This window comes from Manis javanica, chromosome 5 (genome assembly GCF_040802235.1).
Source record: "Manis javanica isolate MJ-LG chromosome 5, MJ_LKY, whole genome shotgun sequence".
Taxonomy (NCBI): domain Eukaryota; kingdom Metazoa; phylum Chordata; class Mammalia; order Pholidota; family Manidae; genus Manis; species Manis javanica.
The window spans coordinates 71418751-71444045 of NC_133160.1; the positions used below are offsets into that span (position 1 = coordinate 71418751).

At 39.2% G+C, this 25295-nt stretch overlaps 1 protein-coding gene across 3 annotated transcripts in view; it reads left to right on the forward strand.

Moving 5' to 3' along the window:
- The window catches only part of SMIM43 (small integral membrane protein 43), a 51555-nt gene extending 28305 nt beyond the window's left edge, over positions 1-23250 (forward strand). The window contains exons 3-9 of one of the 3 annotated variants that reach the window (XR_012131599.1): positions 12858-12975; positions 13873-13955; positions 14316-17460; positions 18330-18485; positions 19501-19571; positions 20588-20738; positions 21547-23250. Coding sequence is in view for 1 of the 3 variants with exons in the window: in XM_073237097.1 (XP_073093198.1) it covers positions 12858-12975; positions 13873-13948 (194 nt within the window). In the remaining 2 variants the exon portion in view is untranslated. Of the gene's footprint in view, positions 1-12857; positions 12976-13872; positions 13956-14315; positions 17461-18329; positions 18486-19500; positions 19572-20587; positions 20739-21546 lie in introns of those variants that run through there. The other 2 variants (XR_005056681.2, XM_073237097.1) reach the window with 2 other exon arrangements.
- The last annotated feature ends 2045 nt before the right edge of the window (positions 23251-25295 follow it).

Genomic DNA, 25295 nt, shown 5'->3' on the forward strand with positions numbered 1-25295 from the left:
ACAGTGGGTGGGATATGAAGCAGACTTTGATGGACCTTAGAGGAACACTGATCTATTATTTGAGGATTTAAAAATATGTATGAGTATGTGTATATGCATGTATCTTGTGTGTGTTTGTGGAATTTAGATTGACCTATACCTCCTTGTTGTTAACACCAATAAAAATTGAGTCTCTTACTTGATTTTTTTGTATCATTTGTCTTCTTCAGATTCTTTTTCTCCACGATTTTAGTGACCTTGAAATAGTTTCTTTGCTTGACTTCAGTGACTTCTAATTCTCCCAATTTTCTACTGTTTGGCTATTTCTTTTTGGTTCCTTTTGGGGATCCCTCTTACTCATACCTTATGTGTCAGTGTTACATAAGATTCCATCCCAGAAATTCTCACTATAAATGCTCTCCTGGTTTTCCATTTGCATGGTTTCAATTACCAGCCATGAGCTGATTATTTCCAAACATACTGTACCAGCCCAGACCTCTTCCTGACTCTGATGTCTCTAGATGTTCTAAGGACATTTCAGATTTATTGTGTCCACTCACTATCTTTCTTCCCCAAAATGTTCTTCATTATATTCCCTCCAGTGAATGGCAATACCTCAGTAGCCATTAAAACAGGGTGTCATTCTTGACACTTTATTACCACAACCACCCCTTCTCATAAGTCACCAAGTCCAGTTGAGGCCACCTACTAACCACCTAATCTATTTGTTTTCTCCAATCCCAATGTCATGACCTAACTCAGGTCACTGTCATATTTGCCTAAGTTAGGTTATCAGCTGCCAGTGTAGCCTCCCAATCTCTAGTCTTCCTTCTTCCAGTTCATTTTCCGCATTATGTGTGTTCTAAAACACAAATCTAACCATGCTGTTTTGCCTACAACCCTTCCATAACTTCTCGTTGCTTTTAAGATAAATTCCAAGCTCTATTCTGTGGTTTACAATGCCTTTTATAATTTAGCCTATTTCCCCAGTCCCATTTGTAAATAATTCTCTTTATTTGATCTTCAGCTTTATTGAATTACTTTCAATTTCTCAAAGTCACCAAGTTATCTCTCATCACTAGGCATTTGCACTGGGGTTCTCTCTGTCTGAAATACTTTCCCCACATTTTCTGTGTAGCCAACTCCAAACCATTCTTCATATTTCAGCTCAGAGAAAGCAGTAAGTGTTTCCTGAAACCTGAGACTGGGCCGAGTAACCCCCTTGCATCTAGAGCATTTACCACATACATTTAAAGTGGTCTGTTTGCCTGGCTGTGTTGCTCACTAAGCTCCATGAGGGAATCTGTTTTTATTCACTTTTCTATCCACAGTGCCTGGGTCTGCAATATGGCTGGCGCTTAGAAAGTACTGAATAAATGAGAGAAGGGCACAAATAGGACGAAGATGGGAGCATATTTACTGGAACCACAAGCCTATATTGTGCTACCTAGCAAAAGTAATCTTCAGTCACCTTTGCATTCCTATGTTCCAGGCACTGTTTAGAGAACTTCCATACACATAATTTTTACAACAACCCTGAGTAAGTGAGGACTTCGATGCTTAGATAAATAAGGTAACTTGCCAAGGTCAGTGTGGAGAAAGTGAAGATTCCAATGGCCAGGTTGCTTTTAAGATAAATTCCAATCTCTATTCTGTGGTTTACACCTGGCCCTGGTTGGCTAGCTCACTACACACGTGTGGGCAATACATTGTTATTGACTCTATATAAAGAGCTCCACCCAGTGCTGTGGGAGACATGGTGGCATGGTTGCAGGAGAGCAGAGACTGGAGTGGTGGCAGCACTGAGGACAGAGACTGAGACAGCTATGGGGGCAGAGATGCCCAGAGGCAGAGACCAGCTTGCAGCAAGCAGACTTGCACTGAGTGGACAGGATTCTGGTGATTGACCTGCCACCATAGAAATAAAGTTGGGTAGAAACCCTTTTACCCCAAGAATGTTCTATTGTCATTTTTTGGTCTCGTTGAATCCATAGTGAACTTTCCCAGAACTGAAACCCATTGGCAAGACAGTCAGACATTTTAAAATTTGATGCTTTCTCCTCTTTGGTAGGGGAGCTGCAAGTGTTCACTATGTCTAACTAGATAGATTACTGGCCATATTTTGTATAAACATATCACTAACATTATTATGACAGACTTCAAGTTTGAGCTTCAGGTTATCTGCAACAAAGAAAGATTAAATCTTAAGAGTAGAAAATGTCATTTTATTTTAATAAGCACACATTTTTTTAATGAGAAAACTGTTAAACAAGATTATTTTCTAGATTCTTTGCCACCATTATATAAATTATGTGAAATTTTAATGAAACCACCCTCTTTTATTCAAAATAGTTTCAAAGCCTTCTCAAGAAAGGCAGATGGTGTTTTCATCATCTACAATAATATGAAGGATACCAAAGTCAGCTGAGGTGAGCAAAGCACCAAGTACCGTGGAGCCAGGCTATTGATTTAAGATGCATGAAGAAATTTGTTCAGAATTGGGAAACATTACAGAATCCAAAAAACCCCACAATATATTTAGGCATCCAAAATGTATTTCACAAGCTGCTTAGTGCATTCTATTTTTTTACAAGAGATTAGTCAATATTTTGGTAATCAGGTTTTGAGAAGCTGTTTGAAAGTCTGCTTTTCACAGAGAAGGTGATCAAGTGTATATGTTGATGGAATGGTTTTAAATGGCAACACTTTCAGCTTTATCCTAAAGGAACTGAAAGCCAGTTGATTAACTTTGTGTAAAAATAAATCCATAGCAATAAGCACTGGAGAGAATTATATAAAACTTAAAACTGGTGGATATATTAGAGTGGTTGGATTTTTCCCCCTTAATTTTGTGGAGATGGCTGTATGCACCATAGATAAAAGTCAGGGAGTAATACAAGGCCTATCTAGCAACTTGTGCCAGGGGCAAGTTCAAACATCTGTCTCATCTGCCTGAACTCATAGAAAGCAGCCTTGTGGACCAGGAGTAAAGGCTTCACCCTGTGGCCTCTCCCCTCAGGCTATGATGTCTGTTTTGCTCAAAACTTGTGACACCAGTTAACAAGGTTCATTCTGTCCCAAAGCACAAAGCACATGGTGCTCTGTAAAAGCCCTGTGCTCGGTAGCACATGGTTGTGTCAGGTACATAAGCACTCCCAGCAGAGCCTAGGGAGAGAAACAGGGATGCTGGGGCTGAATTCTCTCCCACCCGTCACATGGGCATCACACTTCTGGGAAGCAACAGGGCAACAGCTGGAGCGAGACAGGGCTCTTGGCAGCTGAGCATGGTGTCAGACCTGATTTGGCAAAGCAGAGCACCATTGGTAGTTCCGTTAGGAGTGCCAGGCTCTTCAGAGCTGCCAAGAGAGAATGACTGTGGGTGGGCGGGGAGAACAAAGAGGCAAAGGGAACAACCAAGCCCATATCCAAGGAGCTGTGGGAAGTAGCACTAGAGAAGATGCCCTGAGAGGTGTGACATATTAGTGGCTTTTCTATGTGTGTGGTGGTGGAGGGGGGTCACAATCTGTTTTAAGTAAATTGCAGATGAAGTAAGGTAGGCATGTGTGAGGGCTGTGTACTTGACACTCAGTGATAAACTCCCAGTGAAGTCAAGATGGGCTTCATTCATGGGCTCCCTCTGACTCCACACAGGAGGTTTCAACACCAGTACAGGGCTCTCTGACAGGACAATCTTGGCACAAATAAAGCAACCCATTACAATTACAAAGCTCTTATGACTTCTAGTCCATAAGAGGGCTTCTTCCAGTTTCAGGGGAACATGTTGTTAGAATCCCAGGAATCCACCAGGTTTGTCAAAGCAGATTAAGTAGTCTAATTTACCAGGCACAATCCCTTGAAAATAAACATATTAATACAGATTGCTTGAAATTTTAGCATTTTGTTTTTCAATTTGATTCAATTGATTGCAAAGGACATTAATGAGAAACTATTACGGTAGTTGGGCTTATATTACATAACTTTTGTACTTTGCACCTCTAAACACACACACACATACACACCCCTAGAAGCCCCTGATTAATTCCAACCAAGTATGAAGATAGAGGAAGAGATAATGGTGGGATGTAAGAAAATAAAAACAGTCTAGGATCCTTTTTAGGATGTTTCTATTTTCTTTCCTTTTTTAAATTGAAGTATAGTTGATAATCTTGATCACAATCCCCCAAAAACTTAAAAAAAACTATTACCCCTAAGACAGTTTAAATCGATGTCTAAAATTTTCATTTATAGATTTAAATAGTAGCAAATGATGTTATTTATGGCATATTGCAAACATCTTTATCTTAAAATGAAACTATTTTATCACTCTTCAGTGCAAATAAAAAGACCACAGAAATTAGAACCTATCATCATCCCTTTAAAATATTAATAAGTTGCTTTCTAACAATCTGCAATTTCACATTGTTCCTTTCTCTCTTTCGTCTTCCATTTCTATTTTACTTCTCCACAGACTTTCATCTACTGTAATAAGCTTTTATGTGGAAAGTCTTTTACTGGCAATCTTTATCATGCTTCTTCACGTCAAATATATATATCCTATGACCGTTTATGTAAAACAATTTCTTATGGATTGACTAATCATTATAAATAGTAGTAATATACATTTGATTAAAACAGCATTAATTATAACTCTATCAATAAACAATTATTATATGACAATTAGTTGGCACAGATACCCCGAATGATACACAGAGGAGGCATGAAGCATATTGGGAAGTCTTGTGTTCAAGAGATAGCAAAAAAACATGCAGGATTTCATAAGCTCTCATTTCTCAGTGAGACGTATTTAGGTCTAAGACCTCACCTAAAGCATTGGGAGGGAACGGGGAGACTTATTTGACTATGTAAAAATAGGGGCTTCCGAGTGGTGAGGATGACATTCTTGGAGGAGACATGAAGTAGGAGCTTAGCACAGCTGATACCAGCTGGAAACCCATCACATATATTTGAGCTGGCTCATTGCTAGGCGTCCTGATGGGGTAGGGACAGAGAACCACTGAAACCATTCAGTAAAGGGTTTGTTTCTTGTCACCTAAATAGTAAAATTTATTGTAAATATATCTCCTAGTGAAGTGGATGGGGGAGGATGTGTTACGGTGCCTTGATTATAGTAATTGTTTAAAGGGTTATTTATTTATTTGGCAATGTACAATATTATGACTAGAGATAGGTAAGAGATATGTCTTTCTTGATAAAGTGAGAGGAAATTTGAAAAGAGAAATATGAAAAAAGACCCTTGATACATTACTAAGTGAAAGAAGCCACACTGAAAAAAGCTGCATATTGTATGATTTCAACTATATGAAATTCCAGAAAAGGCAAACCTGTGGAGACAATAAAATGATCAGTGGTTGCCAGGGACCAGACGGAGGGAGGGAGGAACAGGCAAAACGCAGAGGATATTTAGAGCGGTGAAACTATTTTGTATGATACTGTAATGGTGCATACAGGTCATTATACATTTGTCCAGATGCATAGAATATACACCACCAAAAGTGGCCCCTAATGTTAGCTATGGGCTTTGGGTGATTATGATGTGTCAACATAGGTTCATCACTTGTAACAAATGTAGCAGCAGCAGGGGGATGTTGACAGTGAGGGAGGCTCTGTTTGTGAGGGGCAGAAGATGTATAGGAACTCTACTTTTCACTCAATTTTGCTGTTTATAAAACTCTAAAAATAAAGTTTATATAAAAAAGAGAGAAAGAGAAACCCTTAGGTAAGTGATTTTAGGAAAACATACATGGACGTTGATGATCTAGACATAACATGAAACTGAACATGTTCATGGACCCTTTATAAAGTCCTCATATTCCCTCAGGTGTATCTGAAACCTAGTTTCAAGATCTCTGGTCTAAGGTTATGGACAAGTGAAAAGACAAGAAAAATGTAGTAGGAAAGATGGGTTATTTATTGAATAAATGGTTTTGGGAACACAGAGTATTCATAAGGGAAAAAGAGGATAGAACTCTTCCTTATACCTCATCAAAACTTAAATTCAGATGTATCAAAAATTTAAATTAAGAAAAACTGTAAATGTAAGCAAAACAGGATCCAGAGAGTGGTAGATACGATTAGTGAGGTGGCCACTGAAACATACAGCGGGTTAATGTGATCACAGGAGGGCTCACAGATGGCACAGTCATTGGTATAAAGACCCTGATTTGTGAAATATAATAATAGTTAACTTTTATTGAAAACTTTACAATGTTCCAGGCTCTAAGCCCTTCATATGTATCAACCCAGTTCATCTAAATAACAATACAATGTTGAGGGTATTTTTAATTACCTCCAGTTTGCAGATGAGGCAGTCAAGTCACAGAGAGTTGAGGTCACATGCTGGTTCGGAGAGAAGACAGGGTTTATTAAGTCAAGCAGCCTGGCTCCAGAGCCCAGGGACTTAATCACCATACTCTGCTATGAAACAATGCAATGTGCTTCTAAAAAATAAGAGATACATATTAAATTTTGATAAACTTGTGTCTCCTGTGATGAGTTTAAATGATTTGTGCAATTACTTTCCTTTTAGGAAAACTTCAAAGACTGTTTTTTATTTTAATAGTCCACTGGAAAACACATAGGATTATTTTATCCCTTATGTATTTCCCTAGCTGGAGAGTATAATTTTGACATCTTTGCAAGGCTTATTTCACAATTTAATTTCATGGTATTAAAAAAAAATCACATTGTGCAGGATAGTTTTAGAAACACACTGCCATTATGCATAAACTATTTTATAAACATGATTATGAATAGTTTATCATGGAATGATGGGCAAACAATTGTCCTTTAAATTAATATTCTGCTTATGTTGAAGTTGAGACCAAATGCCATATTATTTCCTTGGCAGAGTAACACTGCAAGCCTACTGAGAAAAACAAGAATACTTAATAGCATACCAAATACTCTTGCTTTGTAATACTGTCAGAAAATAATTACTGTGATGTTAAGTAAGATAAAAATAATGGATTGTCAACTGCTTGATAACAAAAATACTCAATATGCTTTAGTACTAAATAATCTTTAAAATCCCATACAATGGAGTTTTATTTATTCTGAAAGAATCAAAATAGTGCATGCAGTTACATTGTACATGAAGTCCTATCCTCAGCAGTTTATGTGGGAGATCTTATTAACACAACAGTCTTTTTCTCACCCTCTCTCTTACTTGGAGATGATTTGGGCTTTATCAGAGAAGGTCAAGGTGTATGTGTAATACTCAGGGGATAAATATCTTCTTGGCAGCTTGTAGGAGAATTCCTTGTAGATGGGGTCCATTTTATTTAAAAGAGAATTTGGTAAACCTATTTAGGTAGAAGCCAACTCAGACTGGTGCTCAGGCTTCCTGTATAACCAAGAAGGCAAAGGAGGGAAAATAATGACTTTGTTGGAGAAGAGGGATTAAAAGGAAATAGCTCCTCAAGTTGCCCAACACAGCCAGTCAGGGCTTTTGGGAACATCAGAAATGTTTATTTTCTGAAATTGATATTTGTTTGCCTGTGTCTAAATGCTTCTTTAAGTCTCCCTTCAGTAAATTCTGCACTGTTCAGTCATGCTTCAGTCGGGAACCCATGTGGTGCTGCTCCATGGTTTTCCCATAATGAGAAAGTAGTTGCTTTTGGGAGTAGCTGATTTGTAGGTTACACCTGAATAACTCTGCTTACTTAAAGTAAAAGGAAAAACGTCATGGCTGAGGGTGAGCAGCAGTTAGCTAATCTCTTCAGTTATGTGTCAGAGGCCTTTCCTGGTGCAAATTGCTTTCCTGAAAGAAGGCACTGTGGGTTCCAAGTGTATGCTGTCATAATAGCAGCTGGGAGCAATTCACCCAGATAATCTCACTTGTCCACTACCCCTGGTTTTGGCAGTAAAAATGGTAAATCATTTGAATTTTGGAACTAGAAAGGACATGGAGATCTTTACATTCAATCCCCTAATTTAGGGAACAGAAGCATAGAGAACTTGAAGATGTGCCCAAAGTTGTGTGGCTCATGCTAGCAGGGGATAGTTGGAACCTAGCCTTTTAAGTTTCCAGCAGCAGAACATCTGAGGACATTTGGAGAAGGAGGAAAAATCATACTGGTAAATATAGCTAAGGCATCAGCAAAATGATGAAACTGGTATGTGGTTGTTTTCTTCTTGCAGCAGACTTTTTATTTTTCATCTGACAAATAGACAAGATAGAATAAAACATGAAGAACTAAAAAATATGTAGGTAGCAGATGCTGAGTTTTGTATATATAATGAGTTGTGTGTTTGTCTCTTCTCGTAGGTGAGAAATGGTTTAACCACTAGCTGTGATGGGTGGAGAAACAAAACTCTTGGTGGTGTATAGTGACAATCACAGTCCCCCAGCTCAGCCATACAACACATGAAGAGATCATGATTATGAAGGGCCACACAGAAGAGCCAGGTGTTCAACAGCCAACAAAGAATATGCATTTTCTTCAGATGTCACAAAGCTTCATTTTCATTACTGAGTAATCACTGTAATAGCATCACTTTTAGTTCAACCAACAGTATCTGTGATGGGGCAAAAGAAAACCTTAAGTCAGCATTAGTATTCTAACACTAGCTTCACAAACACCCTAAACATTCTCTCTTTACAGCACCTCACAGGTCATAGAAAATGATAAGACAATCTCTTTATTGCTGAATTTATAATCTATAGCTTTTGAATTCTTGAAAAATGTTTTAGAGGTTCCTATCTCTATGGTGCCAATCATCTGGTATTTAGATGCTCAGATTCATAAGCTAAAAAAAGCACATATGAGTGAAGTGATATAAAGGGATTTTGCCTCTCCCAAGATAGCAGTCTCTAGTCTGAAGTAATGATTTCAGTGAGGAGGGTTTGAAGGGTCCCTGGATGTATCCACAGTGGCTTCCAGACAGCTGATGCAAAAGCCAGAGGGAGACCTGGGTGAGCAGTCATTTGTTGGCTGGTTAGTGGTAGGGATGATGTTCCATCCAGTATTTATGACAAGAGGCCTTCTAATATGACATATTACCAAGGCAATAATACCAAACCTATACCTTAACCACTGTGGAATTGGCCTCTCTAAGTATCAAAAACCCTGAGGGAAATATTTTTCACAAATATTAAATAACACTGTAGCTTTCTGCATTAAGCATATTTAAGCTCCACAGGAAATAGTTCTTCAGGAGAGATATGTATATGCCTTTCTATATATTTTAGCCAAAGTTGATGATTTTAATGTTTTAGATCATATGGTAAAGCCCCTGCTTTACTCAAAAAGTATAGGAGTGGTGTATGCATATACATATGTATGTATGTGTGTGCATATATATACACACACACATAGATACATATAATGCAATATATATTAGTCAGGGATCTCCAGAGAAACAGAATCAATAGGAGCTGTGTGTGTGTGTGTGTGTGTGTGTGTTTATGTGTGGGATAGTCAGCCTCTTGTCAGAGTTTCAACTTATTGGATAGGTCTCACCCACACTGAGGGTAATCTGCTTTGCTCGGGCTACTGATCTATTTATTTATTTATTTTTATTAAGGCATCATTGATATACACTCTTATGAAGGTTTCACAAGAAAACCAATGTGATTACTACATTCACCCCTATTATCGAGTTCCCCCCAAACCCCATTGCAGTCACCGTCCATCAGTGTAGTAAGATGCCACAGTCACTACTTGTCTTCTCTGTGCTGCACTGTCTTCCCTGTGACCCCACACACACCATGTGCACCAATCATGATACGCCGCAATCCTTTTCTCCCTCCCTTCCCACCCACCCTCCCCCACCCCTCCCCTTTGGTAACCTCTAGTCCCTTCTTGGAGTCTGTGAGTCTGCTGCTATTTTGTTCCTTCAGTTTTGCTTTGTTGTTTTACTCCATAAGTGAGGGAAATCATTTGGTATTTTTCTTTCTCTGCCTGACTTACTTCACTGAGCATAATGCCCTCTAGCTCCATCCATGTTGTTGAAATGGTAGGTACTGATTTATTTTTAATTTAAAAAATTATTTTTATTGAAGTGTAGTTAGTATACAATATTACATTGGTTTCAGGTGTACAACGTAGTGGTTCAACAGTTATCTCCATTATTAAATGCTCACCCCAGTAAGTGTAGCTACCATCTGTGAACATACAAAGATATTACAATGTTATTGACTATATCTTCTATGTTGTACTTTTATCCCTATGCCAGTTTACTGATTCAAATGTTAATCTCATGCGGAAACACCCTCACAGGCACACCAAAAATAATGTATGAACAAATGTGCTCTGGACACCCTGTGGCCCAGTCAAGTGGACAAATGAAAATAACTATTACAGATTACTGTTCAGCCTTAAAAAGGAAGGAAATTCTGACACATGCTACAATAGGGATTGAGAACCTTATGATAAATGTAATAAGCTAGTCACAAAAGGACAAATGCTGTATGATTCCAGTCACATAAGGTACCTAGCATAGTCAAATCCATAGAGATAGAAAGGAGAATGGTGGTCACCAAGGGCCAGAGAGAAGAGGAAACAGGGAGTTATCATTGAATTGGAAATTAGAGTTTCAGTTTTGCAAGATGAAAAATCCTGGAGATAGATGGTGGTGATGGTTATACAACATTATGAATGTGTTTAATACTACTGAACTGTATACTTAAAAATGATTGAGATGTTAAATTTTGTCTTAAGTGTATTTTACCACAACTAAAAATAAAAGGAGACAGAGGATTCTGGGAAGATGGTGCATCTTCACTAGGAATCTGTCTTCCCTCTTAGACAACAGTTACACTGGCAAATCTGATATAACTCTTGGAACTCTGTCATCTGTTGAAGGCTTGCAACTTCCAGAAGTCTCAGATGTAAATAGATCTGAGGCTCTGAGTAGCAGTGATCACATGCTGGGGTAACAGTGATCATGGGCTCTGTGTAATTCCATTTTCTCTTTTGCTTCTTGAGCCCAATTGGCTCTACTCTTATGGTACTTCACCTTCTCCTTTTTGCTCCTTCTACCCATTCAACAGCTTTGTAACCAATTCCCAGTATTAGATTTTCCTACGTTAGATACTGCAGTGGTTTTATTTTCTTTTTTGGATGCTGACTGGTAACACTTTTCTTCAATTAGATTAGGTCAGTTGAGATCATTTGCCCCCTCCTAGACAAAAGAAATCACTATAATCCCTGAATGACTTTTAGCCTAACTGTGACCCACTTTCCCAGAACAGTTTCTTTTAAGTCACATAAGTGTATAGGAAAGAGGTAGATACCTGACTAAAGTTAGGATTTCACTAATAAGGAAAAAAGAGGGATGAGGGGCTTGATAGGCAAGCAAAGGTGTCTGAGGTCATGCAGCTAGCAAGAGAGGAAGCCAGGATACATGTCTAAGTCCACATGATGTGAAATACAGCACTGTACAGTATTGTACAGGGTGGAGTGTATAGAGCTGGGACTTGGACCCAAGTAAGTTCATTGCCAGTCTGTACCACAGTGTCTGCCTTTATATGTCTGGAGGGCAGCCTTGATCCCCAGATCTGGGAATGTAGGCCCTAGTGGTTGGAGTCACCAGATCTTACAAGCTGGCTTTTCATGAGGGGAGTATGGATTATAGACATATTTTACTTTTTTCCAATTGCTTTTTCCCTTGGGGCAGTCCAATTTTAGTCTTGTGATATGCACACGCATGGTGAAAGCCCACAGCTCTGACCATTTTCAGCTCAGAAAGTTGCAAACCTTCCATTAGTGGTGGTAGCTTCACCTCTGTCATTAGTAAAGTTGTGCTGAACAAAGGATATATTGCTCTATAATGCTCAGATTTTTTATTTTGCTACATGACATAGTATTGATCAAGTCTGGAGTCAGCCACAGTCACATTGACTTTTTTCCATTTATTCTGCCAACTTACTGGAAAGAGTCTAAGTTAAATAGTGTTTGGTCATTACCACAATCTGTCACTTAATATTTTTTTCATTTTTGGTCAGACTTTGTCATCTTCTACAGTATTTTAAGGCATTCTAAACCAAGGACAGGGTCTAGAGTTTTCTTCCATGGAATTATTCTTAGTGGTGAAGTCTGTATTTTAAAGGCTACCTATATAAGATGATTTCCTACAGACTTCTCAAATTTTGTCCTTAGATTTCCCTTCCTTCTTTACTTTCTTTCTTCCTTCCTTCCAACTGACTGTAACTCCTATTGCATGAGATTTAAGCAGCCTATGTCATACATTTTACTTAATTCCTGAAGAGTATCTCACTTCGTAAGCATTACGTAAGTGTTGAAATCATTCTTTTGAGGTTGGTTTAGGAAAAGAGGTGAGAGTGTGAAGAGCAAATCCTATTGTCCAGGTGTTATAATAACTGTTGATTAACTTTATGTGACTCCCTGAGGTCAAACAATTCACCTCTCTGGTCTTCTGCAGCAGTGAACATTGTCATAGATTTTCTAATTCTGATGTACAGGGTTGTATGGGTGATAAAGAATGCAAATAAGGGGTAATGTCAAGGAAGCTCAGTTGTATCTCCTAGAAATGAATATAGTGGTATATTTGTGCATGGGGCAGGAGAAAGATAGATGGTGTATCAGAAGGACATGGATGGTATGGCTGGAGTATACTCAGGCCCCGAAGTTGACTCAGGCCCTGACTAGCTAGGACAGAGCCTCTAAGGGCCTGGAAACTTGCACAGGATATGGACCTCACCCTCAGCACATGCATGTATGCTTTAAAGGAAACAGAAATCATCCATCTGTAATCCATTTTCTTTGTGGTACATGGCACCTGAGAAGGTATGCAGTTAATTAAGAACCCATTATTACTAATGATGGTCAACAACACACTTTGAAGCCAGAGCATGGCACAACATATTTCTTCCATTTCTTTTTTGTTCATTTCAGGCCAAGTTAAGTCAGCCTTAGAAAGGTACCAGTCTTCCTACCCTTTTCCTCCAGTCTCCTACCCTTATCCAGCCCTTGTCTTGTGGAAACTGCTTTCATCCTGCAGGTGTTCCAACAGGTAAGTCCATGTAGATTCCATTCCATCCAGGAATCACGACAGATTTTTATAGCTTTTCTTGGGTGTCTTCTTTGTTCTTTAGACTCTTCAGGGAAGCACATTCATAAAACAAACTCATCTATTGCTACTGTTAATTACTTCTCATGAACCCCTTTGATGCTTGTTATGATAAAAGACTCCTGCCTATTAGAGCTGAGGGTGAGGAGGAACGAAGCAGTCAAAGGGATGGGGAACCCTATAGAGACATAAACCTACCCATACATGTCCATAGGCCAGACCCTGGAGTAGCCCTGGGGCTACACCCAATTATTCTGAGATCTGTGAGGAGTTGAAAGGTACATAAAGACTGACTTATGAGTAGTGGCTGTGTTAAGTGGGAGTGTATGTGGTGTCCACTCCGTGGGCAGTGCTATGAGATTGTAATGACACAGCTTCCCTCCACCTTACCAGTTTGTGTACAAGGGCTTTCTTTTTAGATGCTGGGACCAGCCAACCTTTCATCTATAGTGAGTGTTCTTCCTGCCTTATAAATTCTTGAGTTGTCTTTCTATGGATTTCCATTAATATGCATATTTAGGCAGAGAAAGACTGTCTTATTCCTATAGTCATTTATACAATATAAACTGAAATTCAGACCATCTTATGAAATGTATAAATATAACAGGCTGAAAAGCATTAGAAGTATCTCTAATAAATGTAATAAGTTATTTTTTGGACAACATTATTATTTTTAAAAGATATTTTATTGAGAGTAAATATATAGATTTGTGAGTTAATATTTAAAAATCTATTTAAGCTGCTCAGATAAATGTATAATCTAAATAGTTATGGTAGGAAGGCTGAAATGGGTTTGAACTTGGCAACATAAAACTAACATCCCTTGGCCTCTTTCCACAGCATTTTGCAGGCACACACTGGCTCATTTGAAGCTTTGACCTTCAGGATTTCAAAGGAAGGGACTAAGATGTTGTAAGCAGAAGGTATGTGTCACTTGAAATTGGTTTAAATTTGACACTCAACAGAAAAAAGTACGGTCATTAATTTGCTGATTGTACACAAAAGGGCACTTTTCCCTGTGAGGCTGTGTATCATGGGGTTGAGAGTGCAGACTCTGGAGCCAAACTCCCTGGTTCACAGCCCAGGTTGGCCATTTGCTAGCTGTGTGGCCTTGAGCAGGTCACACTGAAGCAGTTCTCTGTGCTTCAGTGTGCATCCTTTGATTGCCTGGATATCTGGATGGCAGTGTGCCAAATGGCACATGTCTTTTCTACCAAAAACATTTTGATTATAAGTGCTTAACATATGCGAAGTATGTAAGTACTTTCTGTCTTCATTATCAGTATTCTCATCTGCAAGCTGACATTAACCATTATGATTGCTGCAATAAGAAGATTTACTGGAAAACCAGTGGAAGCTCACAGAATGGAAAAGGGCAGGAGAGCCAAGTTTGGGAAAAGGGCAGGAGCAAGGATGCCATGGAGGCAGGTAGCAAAAGCTACACTCAGTATTGGTGTGCCCCTCAGATCTCCTCTGCCACTGGGATGCATTGGACCTCCAACATTTTCTGCTGTACCATTTGCCCTCAAGCTTCAGAGTCCAAGAATCAACGATATTTGGCTGAGTTTCTGGAATGCTCTTCCTGCCCTCCGCCCTGCACTGTATCAAAAGTAGATGAAAGATGTCTCTGACCCCCTTGGTTTCCATAGCAGGAGGTGGCAATGGAAAACAGTCACTGAGATCTGTACTAGTACCAAGACTACATAACATAGAGAATTCTACTAGTAGGAACATGTGGTGGTTAGAGTGGAGGTGTGTGGACTCTGAGTAGTCAGTCGCAAATCTCTGCTTTACTTGTATAAGACTTCAAATTTCCTCAGTAGCCTCATGAGCAGTAGTGTGCTGGTAAATGTTTAACAACTGGCTCTCTGGCCTTGATTTGTAGCATTTGAACATTTCTATAGGACAAACACTCCTGCGATGGCCAATTTCAAGCTACTCACATGGCATTTGAACACAGTTGGGAAGAGATGTGCAGTAACATACTATTATAATATTTCAGACATACAGCTACAACAGATGCAGATAACTTCAAGGGCATAGATAATGTGAAATATAGTAAAATGATTAGGAATTGATGAGTTTTGAGCATTACCTTTGTTAACATAATTTATTTAATTATAAGTTTGTATGATATAATTCTTAATAATGGCTATATTTTAACAAATGGCTTGCAAAATTCTTGAAAAGAATTTTATGATCCAGCTCCAGAATGCCACTGCCTATGAAACAGATCAATAATTTACTGAGAGAGAGAGAAAGAGTAAGTAAGATGCTGAGGGGAGAGGCCTAGGACTTGGAAATTTTGTACAGTAGTCTATAACACTGGGGACCCACAGTAATAGAATAAGAATGGTATCTGACATGCACTTAGCAAAACACATTCCTACCCAACATCTTACTTGTTTCTGATCCTTACATAAACCTAAGGAAAAACTAAGCAGGGTGTTTTACAGGTCAGAGAATTGAGAGAGCTGAAGTGACCACTGACAGGTTCAGGGGAGACTAAAATTCCCAATGCACAGCTTTTTCCATACAATCCTCTTTCTTTGAACCTCCTGCCATCACTGGAACAGCCATTTTTTACAGGTAGCCCATTAAATAATATGGGATGTGTTGTATTTATTCAGGTGTAATCAGGATGACCTGAATTCAGCCAGGGAGGTTTCCTTTTATATTCACAAATAAAGAATGAAATAAAGTTGGAGGCCCACAGAATGGGCAGTGATATAACCTGCTGTATTAGCAAGTTTAATAGCCTGACTCCAGCATGGCCGCCAGTGATCCTTCCCCTGGTGTTTATGTTCTTGTTCTTGGACTCCTACATTGAATAGGGCTAAACTGTGTGACTAACAGGATATTGCAGACGTGATGGTATACAACTTCTGAAGCTAGCCATAAAGGGCATTGCAGCTTCTGCCTTGTTCTATTGAGTCACTTTCTCTGAGGGAAGGTAGCACAGCGCTGTGAGGACACCCAAACAGCCCTGTGGAGAAGCCCACATGGGAAGGAACTGAGGCCTCCCACCAACAACCAGCACTACTTGACAGCCATGCAAGTGAGCCACCTTGGAAGTGGATCCTCTAGCTCTAGATAAGCTTTCAGATGACTGTGGCCCTGGCTGACAAGAGACTGTAACCTCATGAGAAATTGCAAAACAGAATTACCCAGTGAAGTACCCCCAAATTCTTGATCCACAGAAATTGAGAGAGATAAACAACATTTATGTGTTTGAAGTCAAGGAGTTTTGGGGATAATTTATTACACAGCAATAGATAAACATTTCTTTAAAATCTGCACCCATGTGGGCTATTAAAGAAGCACTTTAAGCAAATTGTTTTGTTTTGTATTTGTTCCCCCCCACCACCAAAATGAATTCAAGTCAGCATTGTAAAGCTTTTACAAAATAACTTTTGAAGTGCAGTTTATTATTGATTGCCTAAATGACCTGTTGTCCATAGAAAAGTGAACTCGGTATACTGAGTACACCTGCAACTCTGAAGAGCAAGGTTGCTTGAGCTGGAATTCACTCACATTCCATTTGTGTATGTCACACTCCACAGATGTGGAGTCAGCTCACAGCAGTTATCCAATAGCCCTTTAGACCCCCACCTCACCATCACCTTTAATCTGGGGGTGGGGGGGGTCTCTGGTCCAGTGCAGCCTGTCCTTTGGGAAAGCAGGGACAGGGGGAAATAATGAAATAAATTAATTAGGAAGGGAGGGTTAGGGACCCCACTGGATGCTGGAGATGGAAATCATTTGCCAAACATCCCTGGGAGGCTGAGCTGTGGCCTCTTCTCCTGGTGTCCCCACCCGCTGAAGTTCGCTCCTAAAGAAATACACCCACGTTGCCAAGGGCGCAGGAGAGGATCTCTGCGAAGCAGGAGGCTTTTGTGCCTGCTGGGAGAGTCGGAGCCGGGATTACACCAGCTCTTCAGCGCGTTTCCTCCGAGCTGAGGAAGGCCTGGCGCGGACCCGGGAGTAGGCGCCCAAGGCGGGGCGCCCTCGTGCGGGCGCGAGGAGACCGCGAGGTGGGGGCCTGGGAGGTGTGCCTCGCTGCCAGAAGCAATCCGCGCCGGACGCGCACTGCCACCACGCCTGCAGCATGGAGTGGGAGTTCAACTTTCTGCTCTACCTGGCGCTCTTCTTCTTCCTGCTCTTCTTACTTTTCCTGCTGCTCTTCGTGGTCATCAAGCAGCTGAAGAACTCCGTGACCAGCACGGCCGGGGCGCTGCAGCCCGGGCGCCTCTCGCTGCACCGGGAGCCTTGGGGCTTCTCCCGCGAGCAGGCGGTGTGACTGACAAGGCGCGGGAACTGGCGGGAGGGTACCGAGCGGCGCGGGCGCCGGGCTGGGTCTCAAGTCTCGATTTTCTGTCCGCGTGGCCGCGCAGGCTCCAGTACCAGGTTCAGCTGTAGCGCCGGCAGGTTGGTTCGGGGGTGGAAAGAGTAAGCAGAAGGGCGAGTTCCTCCGCGCCTGAAAGAGACTCGGTGCCAGCTGCCCTCTCGGGTGCCAGGGACAGCGGATGTATGGGGTCTGGACTGGCTCTGTGCTCTTAGGGACAGGCCCTGAGCTTTTTGGGGACGGGGACAGATGGAGAAAAGAGGGAAGTTCGGCCTCTGGAGCCCGAATGGCTCTGGGCACGTGCCAGCTGTTCTTCCCAGTCTTAACTGCATTTTAGCTTGCACCCAAGCGATGGAAAACTAAATCTTTAAGAAAATTCAGTCCAGCCTCCTCCAAACAAAATCTAATATTAACCTAAATATCCAAATTATTGAGAGAGTGTGAGCTTTGGGATGGAAGGCAGGAGGAAACAGGACTCAAAATATTCCAAATATCGCTTTAAGTATCTTTTTTTGAGCCTTGGTAGAAGCTAAACGGGGTTCAACTGGCAGTGCCAAGGGAAATGGATTCAGTGGCCCATTTGCTATGGGGAATTTCTTCGTGCCCTTAATCCCTACTCCAGTTCTAGCCACAGACCCCATTTGGTGCCTGCATGTTGCTGCGCCGGGTGGTTTTAGAATCTGAAACAACGGGATGGTGAGCATTAGAGTGAGAGTTATTTGGGAGATGTCGTAGCGTTGCCTTGGAGGGCTAGTGTAAAAGAGGTGTACACGTTGCAGGGTGACAAGAAAAACAGGGACAGGAGGGGGGAGACTGTCATTTTAGGCTACATGATTACAGCATTTGAGAGAAGATTGATGGGCAGGAAGAAGCATTTCACTGGTGCCCTAAGCACACAAACACCCTCTCCAAGGGCAGTGTTAGTTAGGGAAATGACAACTTCATGTTCCAGATGCTTTCTCATTGATTTACGTCGTCTCAAATTCTGGAGCCGACCTGCTGCCCTGGGCTGGTGCGCGGAGGACCACAGCCGTACTTAGAGCCGGCTAACCGGGAACCCTGAGCAGAGAGGACGGGAACACCCGGAAATGGAAGTTCTCTGCGAATGGTAAAGTGGGGACCAGCCTCAGTTTCACTTTGTCCCTGGTTATGGCTAAACTTATGAAGACCCAGGGCCTAAGAAACCAAGAGGTTAGGTGGAGGGAAAGAATGAAGTGAAATAAGGGATTCTCTCCCACTCAGAACCTGTGAGCTTCTACCGTATACCTAGCCAAACTGATTACAAACCCGAAGAATCAATGCCAAGATAGAGAATCATAGAAATTAGAATGGGGTGTGAGGAATGTTTGCAATTCTAATAATCATTCTTCTCTTTTGGAAAACAGTGCAGGGGATCTTGGGGTTGGAATATGTAATGTAGATATAATTTATCTTCAATAAGGGAAGATTTGGTTTCAGTAATGTTAAGGTAAGATAAGCTGTCCATATTATGACTGTAATACTGAAAATATTTATAACTTTTAGGCACAAAGAGAGACCATGTAGAGAGGCTAAAAACGGTGAAACACTAAGCTTTGCCTAAGTTTATAACGCTATAGTGAAATGGAAGACAATTATTTTGATAATTCAGGGAAAGGAAAAAATAGTCTCACTTAGGTGAATAATTAGGGAGAAAGCTTTTGGCCTGAGACATACAGATAATTTCCCACCTGTTCTATGTTAGTTTGGTAGAAGAAACCTGTTAACAAAGTAAGTGGTTTATTTTAAATAAAGTATCATGAACAAATTCGCATGTGTATATAAGACTGCATACACACACTTGTCTTTATCAGAGCTACTGTAGACTTGACTTGAATTTCTAGTTTGAAATCAGAATCAACTGCAGTGATTCTATATTGTACTTTGAAATAGAGTTCTCTAGTTGACACCTCTGTAGTGGCACTTAAGTTATGTATTGTATGGTTAATGTGGACATTGAAGATGAGTGTGGGAATAGTTAATTAGCAATCATAGTTGTTCATATGGATAGAAAACAATCACTTCATACTTTATAAATAACCAGAATGCAGATTATTTTAACCATTTGCTTGACTTCTTATTTTGTCATTATTTCATCTTCCTAGCTGTGCCACTGGTGTCCAGAGGTTTAAACTACCTGTGACTCTTCCAGAGAGGAAATTATAGAGAATCCAGGGTGAGTAGTTTGATGTTATCCCAGTAGAAAGCTGATCTCTTTGCTGGTTCTGCTGACTGTTTCCTATGAAAGGAGTGGTTACTTTTCTATCTTCTGTCCAGTGCCATTTTATAACCTCCTCATAATCTAATTCCTTGGTTACTGAGTTCCCATATACCCAGGCAAAAAAATGAATATTTATTCCTATTACCTGATCTCTGCCTGGAATTTATCCCTAAACTCTGGGAATTAAGTTCTTCACACATTTGGCCTCATAACTTGCTGCTGTGGCTCTCCTGCTTTGCCCTTGCCTTCTTAGAAATGCTGCTTGTTGATACGTGTATACGAGCTGCCTTTTTCCTATTCATTTATTCAATTGCTGTTTTTCCAAAACCCAGCATAGTTTGATGTCCCACATGAGAAATGCCTTTGAACTCATTTATTTTGCTACCTGTATGCATTCCTGAGCCAATGTTCTGACCAGTTGTCTAGGTTTCAGGCTTGTGCAGGTTGACTGCTCCATCCACTGACCACAGCCTGGTCCTGACCGTCACTATATCAAGTCTATTTTTGAGGACAGTGTACATTTGAGTTAGATATTAAAACACTTGAAAGGTCAGGAACATTTAAGTACCTGCTCATTATATAAGCAAAACATGATTATGGACAATTCCTATGTTTTATTTTCAATGAAAGGCTTTTAAGACTCCTCAGCAATGTTTGAAGCTGAGTCGAATTTCTTACATGATAAGGAAATGGGCCATAATTTGATTATTATGTAATATTAGAATTTTTCTCAGGTGTTCTTATTACATTGTTGTTTCTAAATTTCAGTGTTTAAAATGACTTCAAATCCTATTAGCATAATCTTGATTGTTTCACTAATTTCCAAACTTATAAGTGCAATGAATCTGCAGTTCTTCTTGGAAAGATGACCATTTTAAGTTGAATGAGAATGACATCACGATTACACCTGCAAAATCTAAAATGTCTAATAAAGTAGATTCCTGTGTCTGAACTTCAATTTTGGGGCACAGCTGTAGATCCTGGACTGATGCCATCTGGTGAGATTCTACAGAAGAAGAGAGAAAATTTACCCAGAGTGTGCCATGCACCAGCTTTTCTGGGAATGACAAGGTGCCAGGATTTGTTTTTGGTTCACTTGCAGGGGTGGAAACTTGGAACTAGGTGAGTAAAAAAAAATGCAATACCCCATTTTTAGCTTGACATTTTGTGTTTCCAATTTTGCCTATAGTTTCAAGATAAGTGCAATAGAGTTAAAGTTTTTAAATGGCCAAATCTTAAACACTGTAAATGGTTAAACCATTTAAGACAGTGGGAAATGTTTGTTTTTCTAAGTCATACCTACTAATATAGGGACTTTTAGAGTACTAGTGGTACTAATGTACTACATAGAATGTATTTGTAGAGCACTTTGGTTTTAATTTTTATAGATACTCTGAGGTAGTTGCACTTATTTAAGCTAAATCCACAATTAAAATTTTGGATCATTAGGAAATCATTGTCAGGTGTCTACATCTTAAAAATTGAGTTATTAGATCTTTGATGTTGATTTTTTGGTTTGAATCAGTGAAATAAATTCTCAATTCACTGTTTCTTTGCCTACATAAAAAATAAAGTAATTGATGAAATAAATGATATGGTTGATTATCTGAGTAGTTAGCATCTTACCATATAGGAATTTGAGTAATCAGAAGGGAAGACCTGTGTTTAGAACAGTAATCAGAACATAATAAGCACTCAGAAAAAATTTCCTGATAGATTAGGCTAAAAAATACTCTTATTTTCCTTAATAACAGCTATTTTACATAATATGCCCAATCTTTTATTCTATTCTTAGGCTGTGTAGACATAGGTGGGTGGGCTAAAGTTAAAATTTTTATACTCAACTTTTATTTTATTAGTATGACTGTGAAGTTACTTGAACTTATTGAATATGTACAGATTCTTCAAGCAAGATGTTTTTGACTTTCAGATGAAAATTTTGCTTTCTTATTGGGAATCAAGATGGACTGCTCTCTGGATAATAGAGTAGGAAGTTGCTGGACTGCACAGTGGCTTACACAAAGCAGGGTTTTGTTTTGTTCTCATGTAACAAGGAGGTTGGAGGTAGGCTATTGCTAGAGTTGGTTCACTAGCTTCCAGATGTCAGGGTCAAGGTGGTCCCTGAGGTTCCCTTGGATTTTCCTATGTTCCAAGATGGGTGCTGCAGCTGCCCAAAGGTGAAGGAAGCCCAAAAGGAAAACAGGCCATGCTCTTTCTTCAGTCTATTTCCTTTTAAGAGCTTTCTCAGCAGCCCAACAACTTCTGCTTATACCTCATGGGCCAGACTGTCATTGACTACTGCTATCTGCAAGGTTACCTAAGAAATGTCGTTTTTGTAGCTGGACATATAACTGCCTTCAACAAAAGTGTGAGTTTTCTTCATGAAGAAGAAGATGATGGTGAATCTTGAGTGAGCAACCAGTAGTCTGTGCCCTGGCTACAAAATACAGTGGTAACTGAGCATAATGTTTGAAATACACCCAAACTTTAGCGCCTTCACAACTGGCAACCCTCCAGGCAAAACTCCTGTGCTCTGAGAGTAAGCAGAGTAAAGACATGCTAGGTTGCTTATAAAACACTTGCCCTTCTCCCTGAACCAACACACTTGCCCCGCTTCTTTCTAGAGGACCCTAGGAACCTGTACTCTTTCTTGGTGACTGTATCTCTTTATAGAGAGAGGTTTGGGATGGGATAAAGGATGTTCTGCCTTTCTGCTTCTCAGTCTACTTCATTTATCTCCTCTCTAATGTTCCTGATGGATTTTTGGCAGAGTTCTGTTTGGGTGTTTGATCCTACCTTTTATGCAGGGGAGGGTAATCTATGTAAAGAAAGACTACTTTACTCTGTGACTTCATCACCAATCTAGGAATATCCTGAGAGAAGAATTGCTTCTCAAAGCCGCTTCCTTAAACAGCCTACATCCTGGCTAAGTAAAGGAAGAAGAAACACTTCCCACATCCAGGACTATCCAAAAGAATTTTCTGTGATGACAGAAATGTTCTATATCTGCACTGTCCAATACAGTAGCCACTAGCCACAGGTGGCTAGTGAACACTTGAGATGTGGTTAGCATGAATGAGGAAGTAAAATTCAATTGTATTTTATTTTGAACAATTTAAATATAAATAGCCACATGTAACTAGTGGCTATTTTATTGTAGAGCACAGTGCACATCTTTTTCTTTCTTGTGTTTTAAAACTAGCTGGGAAGGGTTTGAGCCAGTCGTGTGCTTGGTGTTCCATAATCTTTACCCTTCCCCCTTGCCATTGAACTTGTCTCCCAGAGGAAAAATGGCATCTTGAAACTAAATTCACATTAACCTCATATTTATACATTGCACAAATTCCTGTAAAAATGGAATGGTCTCCTGGGAATAGATCCTGTGATTGATTTTAGTGATAATTGATCATGGAAAAGTGGTGGTGTTGGTCCACTTAACATTCCTAGTGAACAGTATGTGTTTCTAATTAGAATGAGTCAGCAGAGTTTATTTTGTTCTGTGGTGCAATTCATTCTTAGTTACTTTATTTTTTTAAGATTGTGGCTGCTAAATGATTATTCTGTGTATGTTTTTCAAAATACGTAGTGGTTTATATTTTTTAAAAGGCTGTGAAATAAAAAAAATTATATGTAACTCACTTTTTCTGTGTGTGAATTATTACCCGTACTTTTTAAGCAGTTAATTATGATGAGATTAACAGATGTAAGGAAGTATTCATTTTTATATCAGACTTCCTTTTTAATGGGTATGTTTATGTGCCAATTAATGTTATATTTCAAAATATTAAGTGATTCTTTGACTGTATTCAGAGTTTGGGTAAAATATGAAGGTGGTCATGGTATTGGGTTAATTCTTTTCTCAAGTGTCTGGTTGTTTTTCTACACTGAGCAGCATTTGGATTTCTCTATAAGTGCCCATTTTGGGTTGTTTGTATTTTATTAAGTTGTAGGAATTCTTGATATATCCTAGACACTAATTCTTTATGAGATATATAATTGCAACAATTTTCTCCCAGTTTTTGGCTAGCCTCTTCATTTTCCTAACACTGTCTTTAAAAGAGGTATTTATTTTTAAAAGTTCTTTTTTATATTGAGGTACATGAAATAAAAATGTCTTAGTGTAGAGCTTAATGAATTTTGACATGTATATACATTCATGTAACCATTGTCAGATCAAGATATAGAACATTCTCACTAATTTTTGTACCCCTTCCCTTTTCACCCATCCCCCACCCCTTCCCGTGTGGCAACCATCAGTCTGTTCTCTGTGACTATGAGTCTATTTTTGTTTTGTTTGCTGTTTATTTGTTTTGATTTTTAGATTCCACATATAAGTGAAACCATTGGTATTTGTCTTTCTCTATCTGACTTATTTTACTTAGCACAACACTCTCTAGGTCCATTCATGTTGTTGAAAATGTCAAGATTTTATTCTCTTGGAATAAAGAGTAATATTCCATTGTATATATGTACCATATTTCTTTCATCTATTTATCTATCAATGGACATTTAGGTTGTTTCCATATTTTGACTGTTGTAAATTATGCTCCAACAAACATAAGAGTACATAATTTTGTTTTCTTCAGGTAAATTCCCAGAAGTGGAATTGCTGGGTCATATGGTATTTCAATTTTTAGTTTTTTGAGAAATCTCTGTACTGCTTTCCATAGTGGTTGCACCAATTTGCCATCCAACCAGCAGTGTACAAGGGTTCCCTTTTTTCCACATCCTTGCCAACACTTGTTATTTCCTATCTTGTTGATATTAGCCATTCTGACTGGTGTGAGGTGATATCCCATTGTGGTTTTGATTTGCATTTCCCTAATGATTAGTGATGTTGAGCAACTTTTCATGTATCTGTTTGCTATCTATATGTCTTTGGAGAAATATCTATTCAGGTCCTCTACCCATTTTTTAATAGCATTATTATTATTATTATTATTATTATTATTATTATTATTATTGTTATTATGTGAATGTTGAAGTGTATGAGTTCTTTATGTATTTTGGATATATCTAGCTTAAAAGAGGTATTTTTAATTTTGAAGTTAAATTTATCCACTTTTTTCTCCTATGTTTATTATTTTCTATGTCCTTTCTAAAAGACATTTAACTATCTTTTTGGTCACAAAAATATTCTCCTGTGACTTCTTCTAGACTAGAATCTTTATAGTTTTAACTTTTACTACATTCTGTCATCTTTCTCAAATTAATTTTTGTTTATAATATGAAGTAAGGATTGAGATTCTTTTTTTTTGTTCACATATTATAAGAACAGTTTTTTTTCTCCAATTTGTTGAAAAGACTTTCCTTCCCCCATTGGATAGCTTTGATATTTTCATCAAAAATCAAGTGACTGGTAAGTGTGGGATGATTTCAAGGCTGTCTATTCCATTACATAGGGTTATCCTTATACCATTACCACACTGACTTGATTACTATAGTTTTATAGTAAGTCTTGGTATTCAGTGAAAAATGTTATTGAATTTAACTTTTACAATAAACTGCTACTGAAAGCTGAGTCTACACACAAAAAGAGGGTTGAGTAATTTCAGCTGAAAATGGTTAAATTCAAAAAGAAAACCCCATCCTGATTCCATGCTTCCTTTATTTTTGCTCTTATCTCCTCACACAATCTGAATCTAGAGCTGTGGTAGCACTTGGTCAAAAGGATGTCCT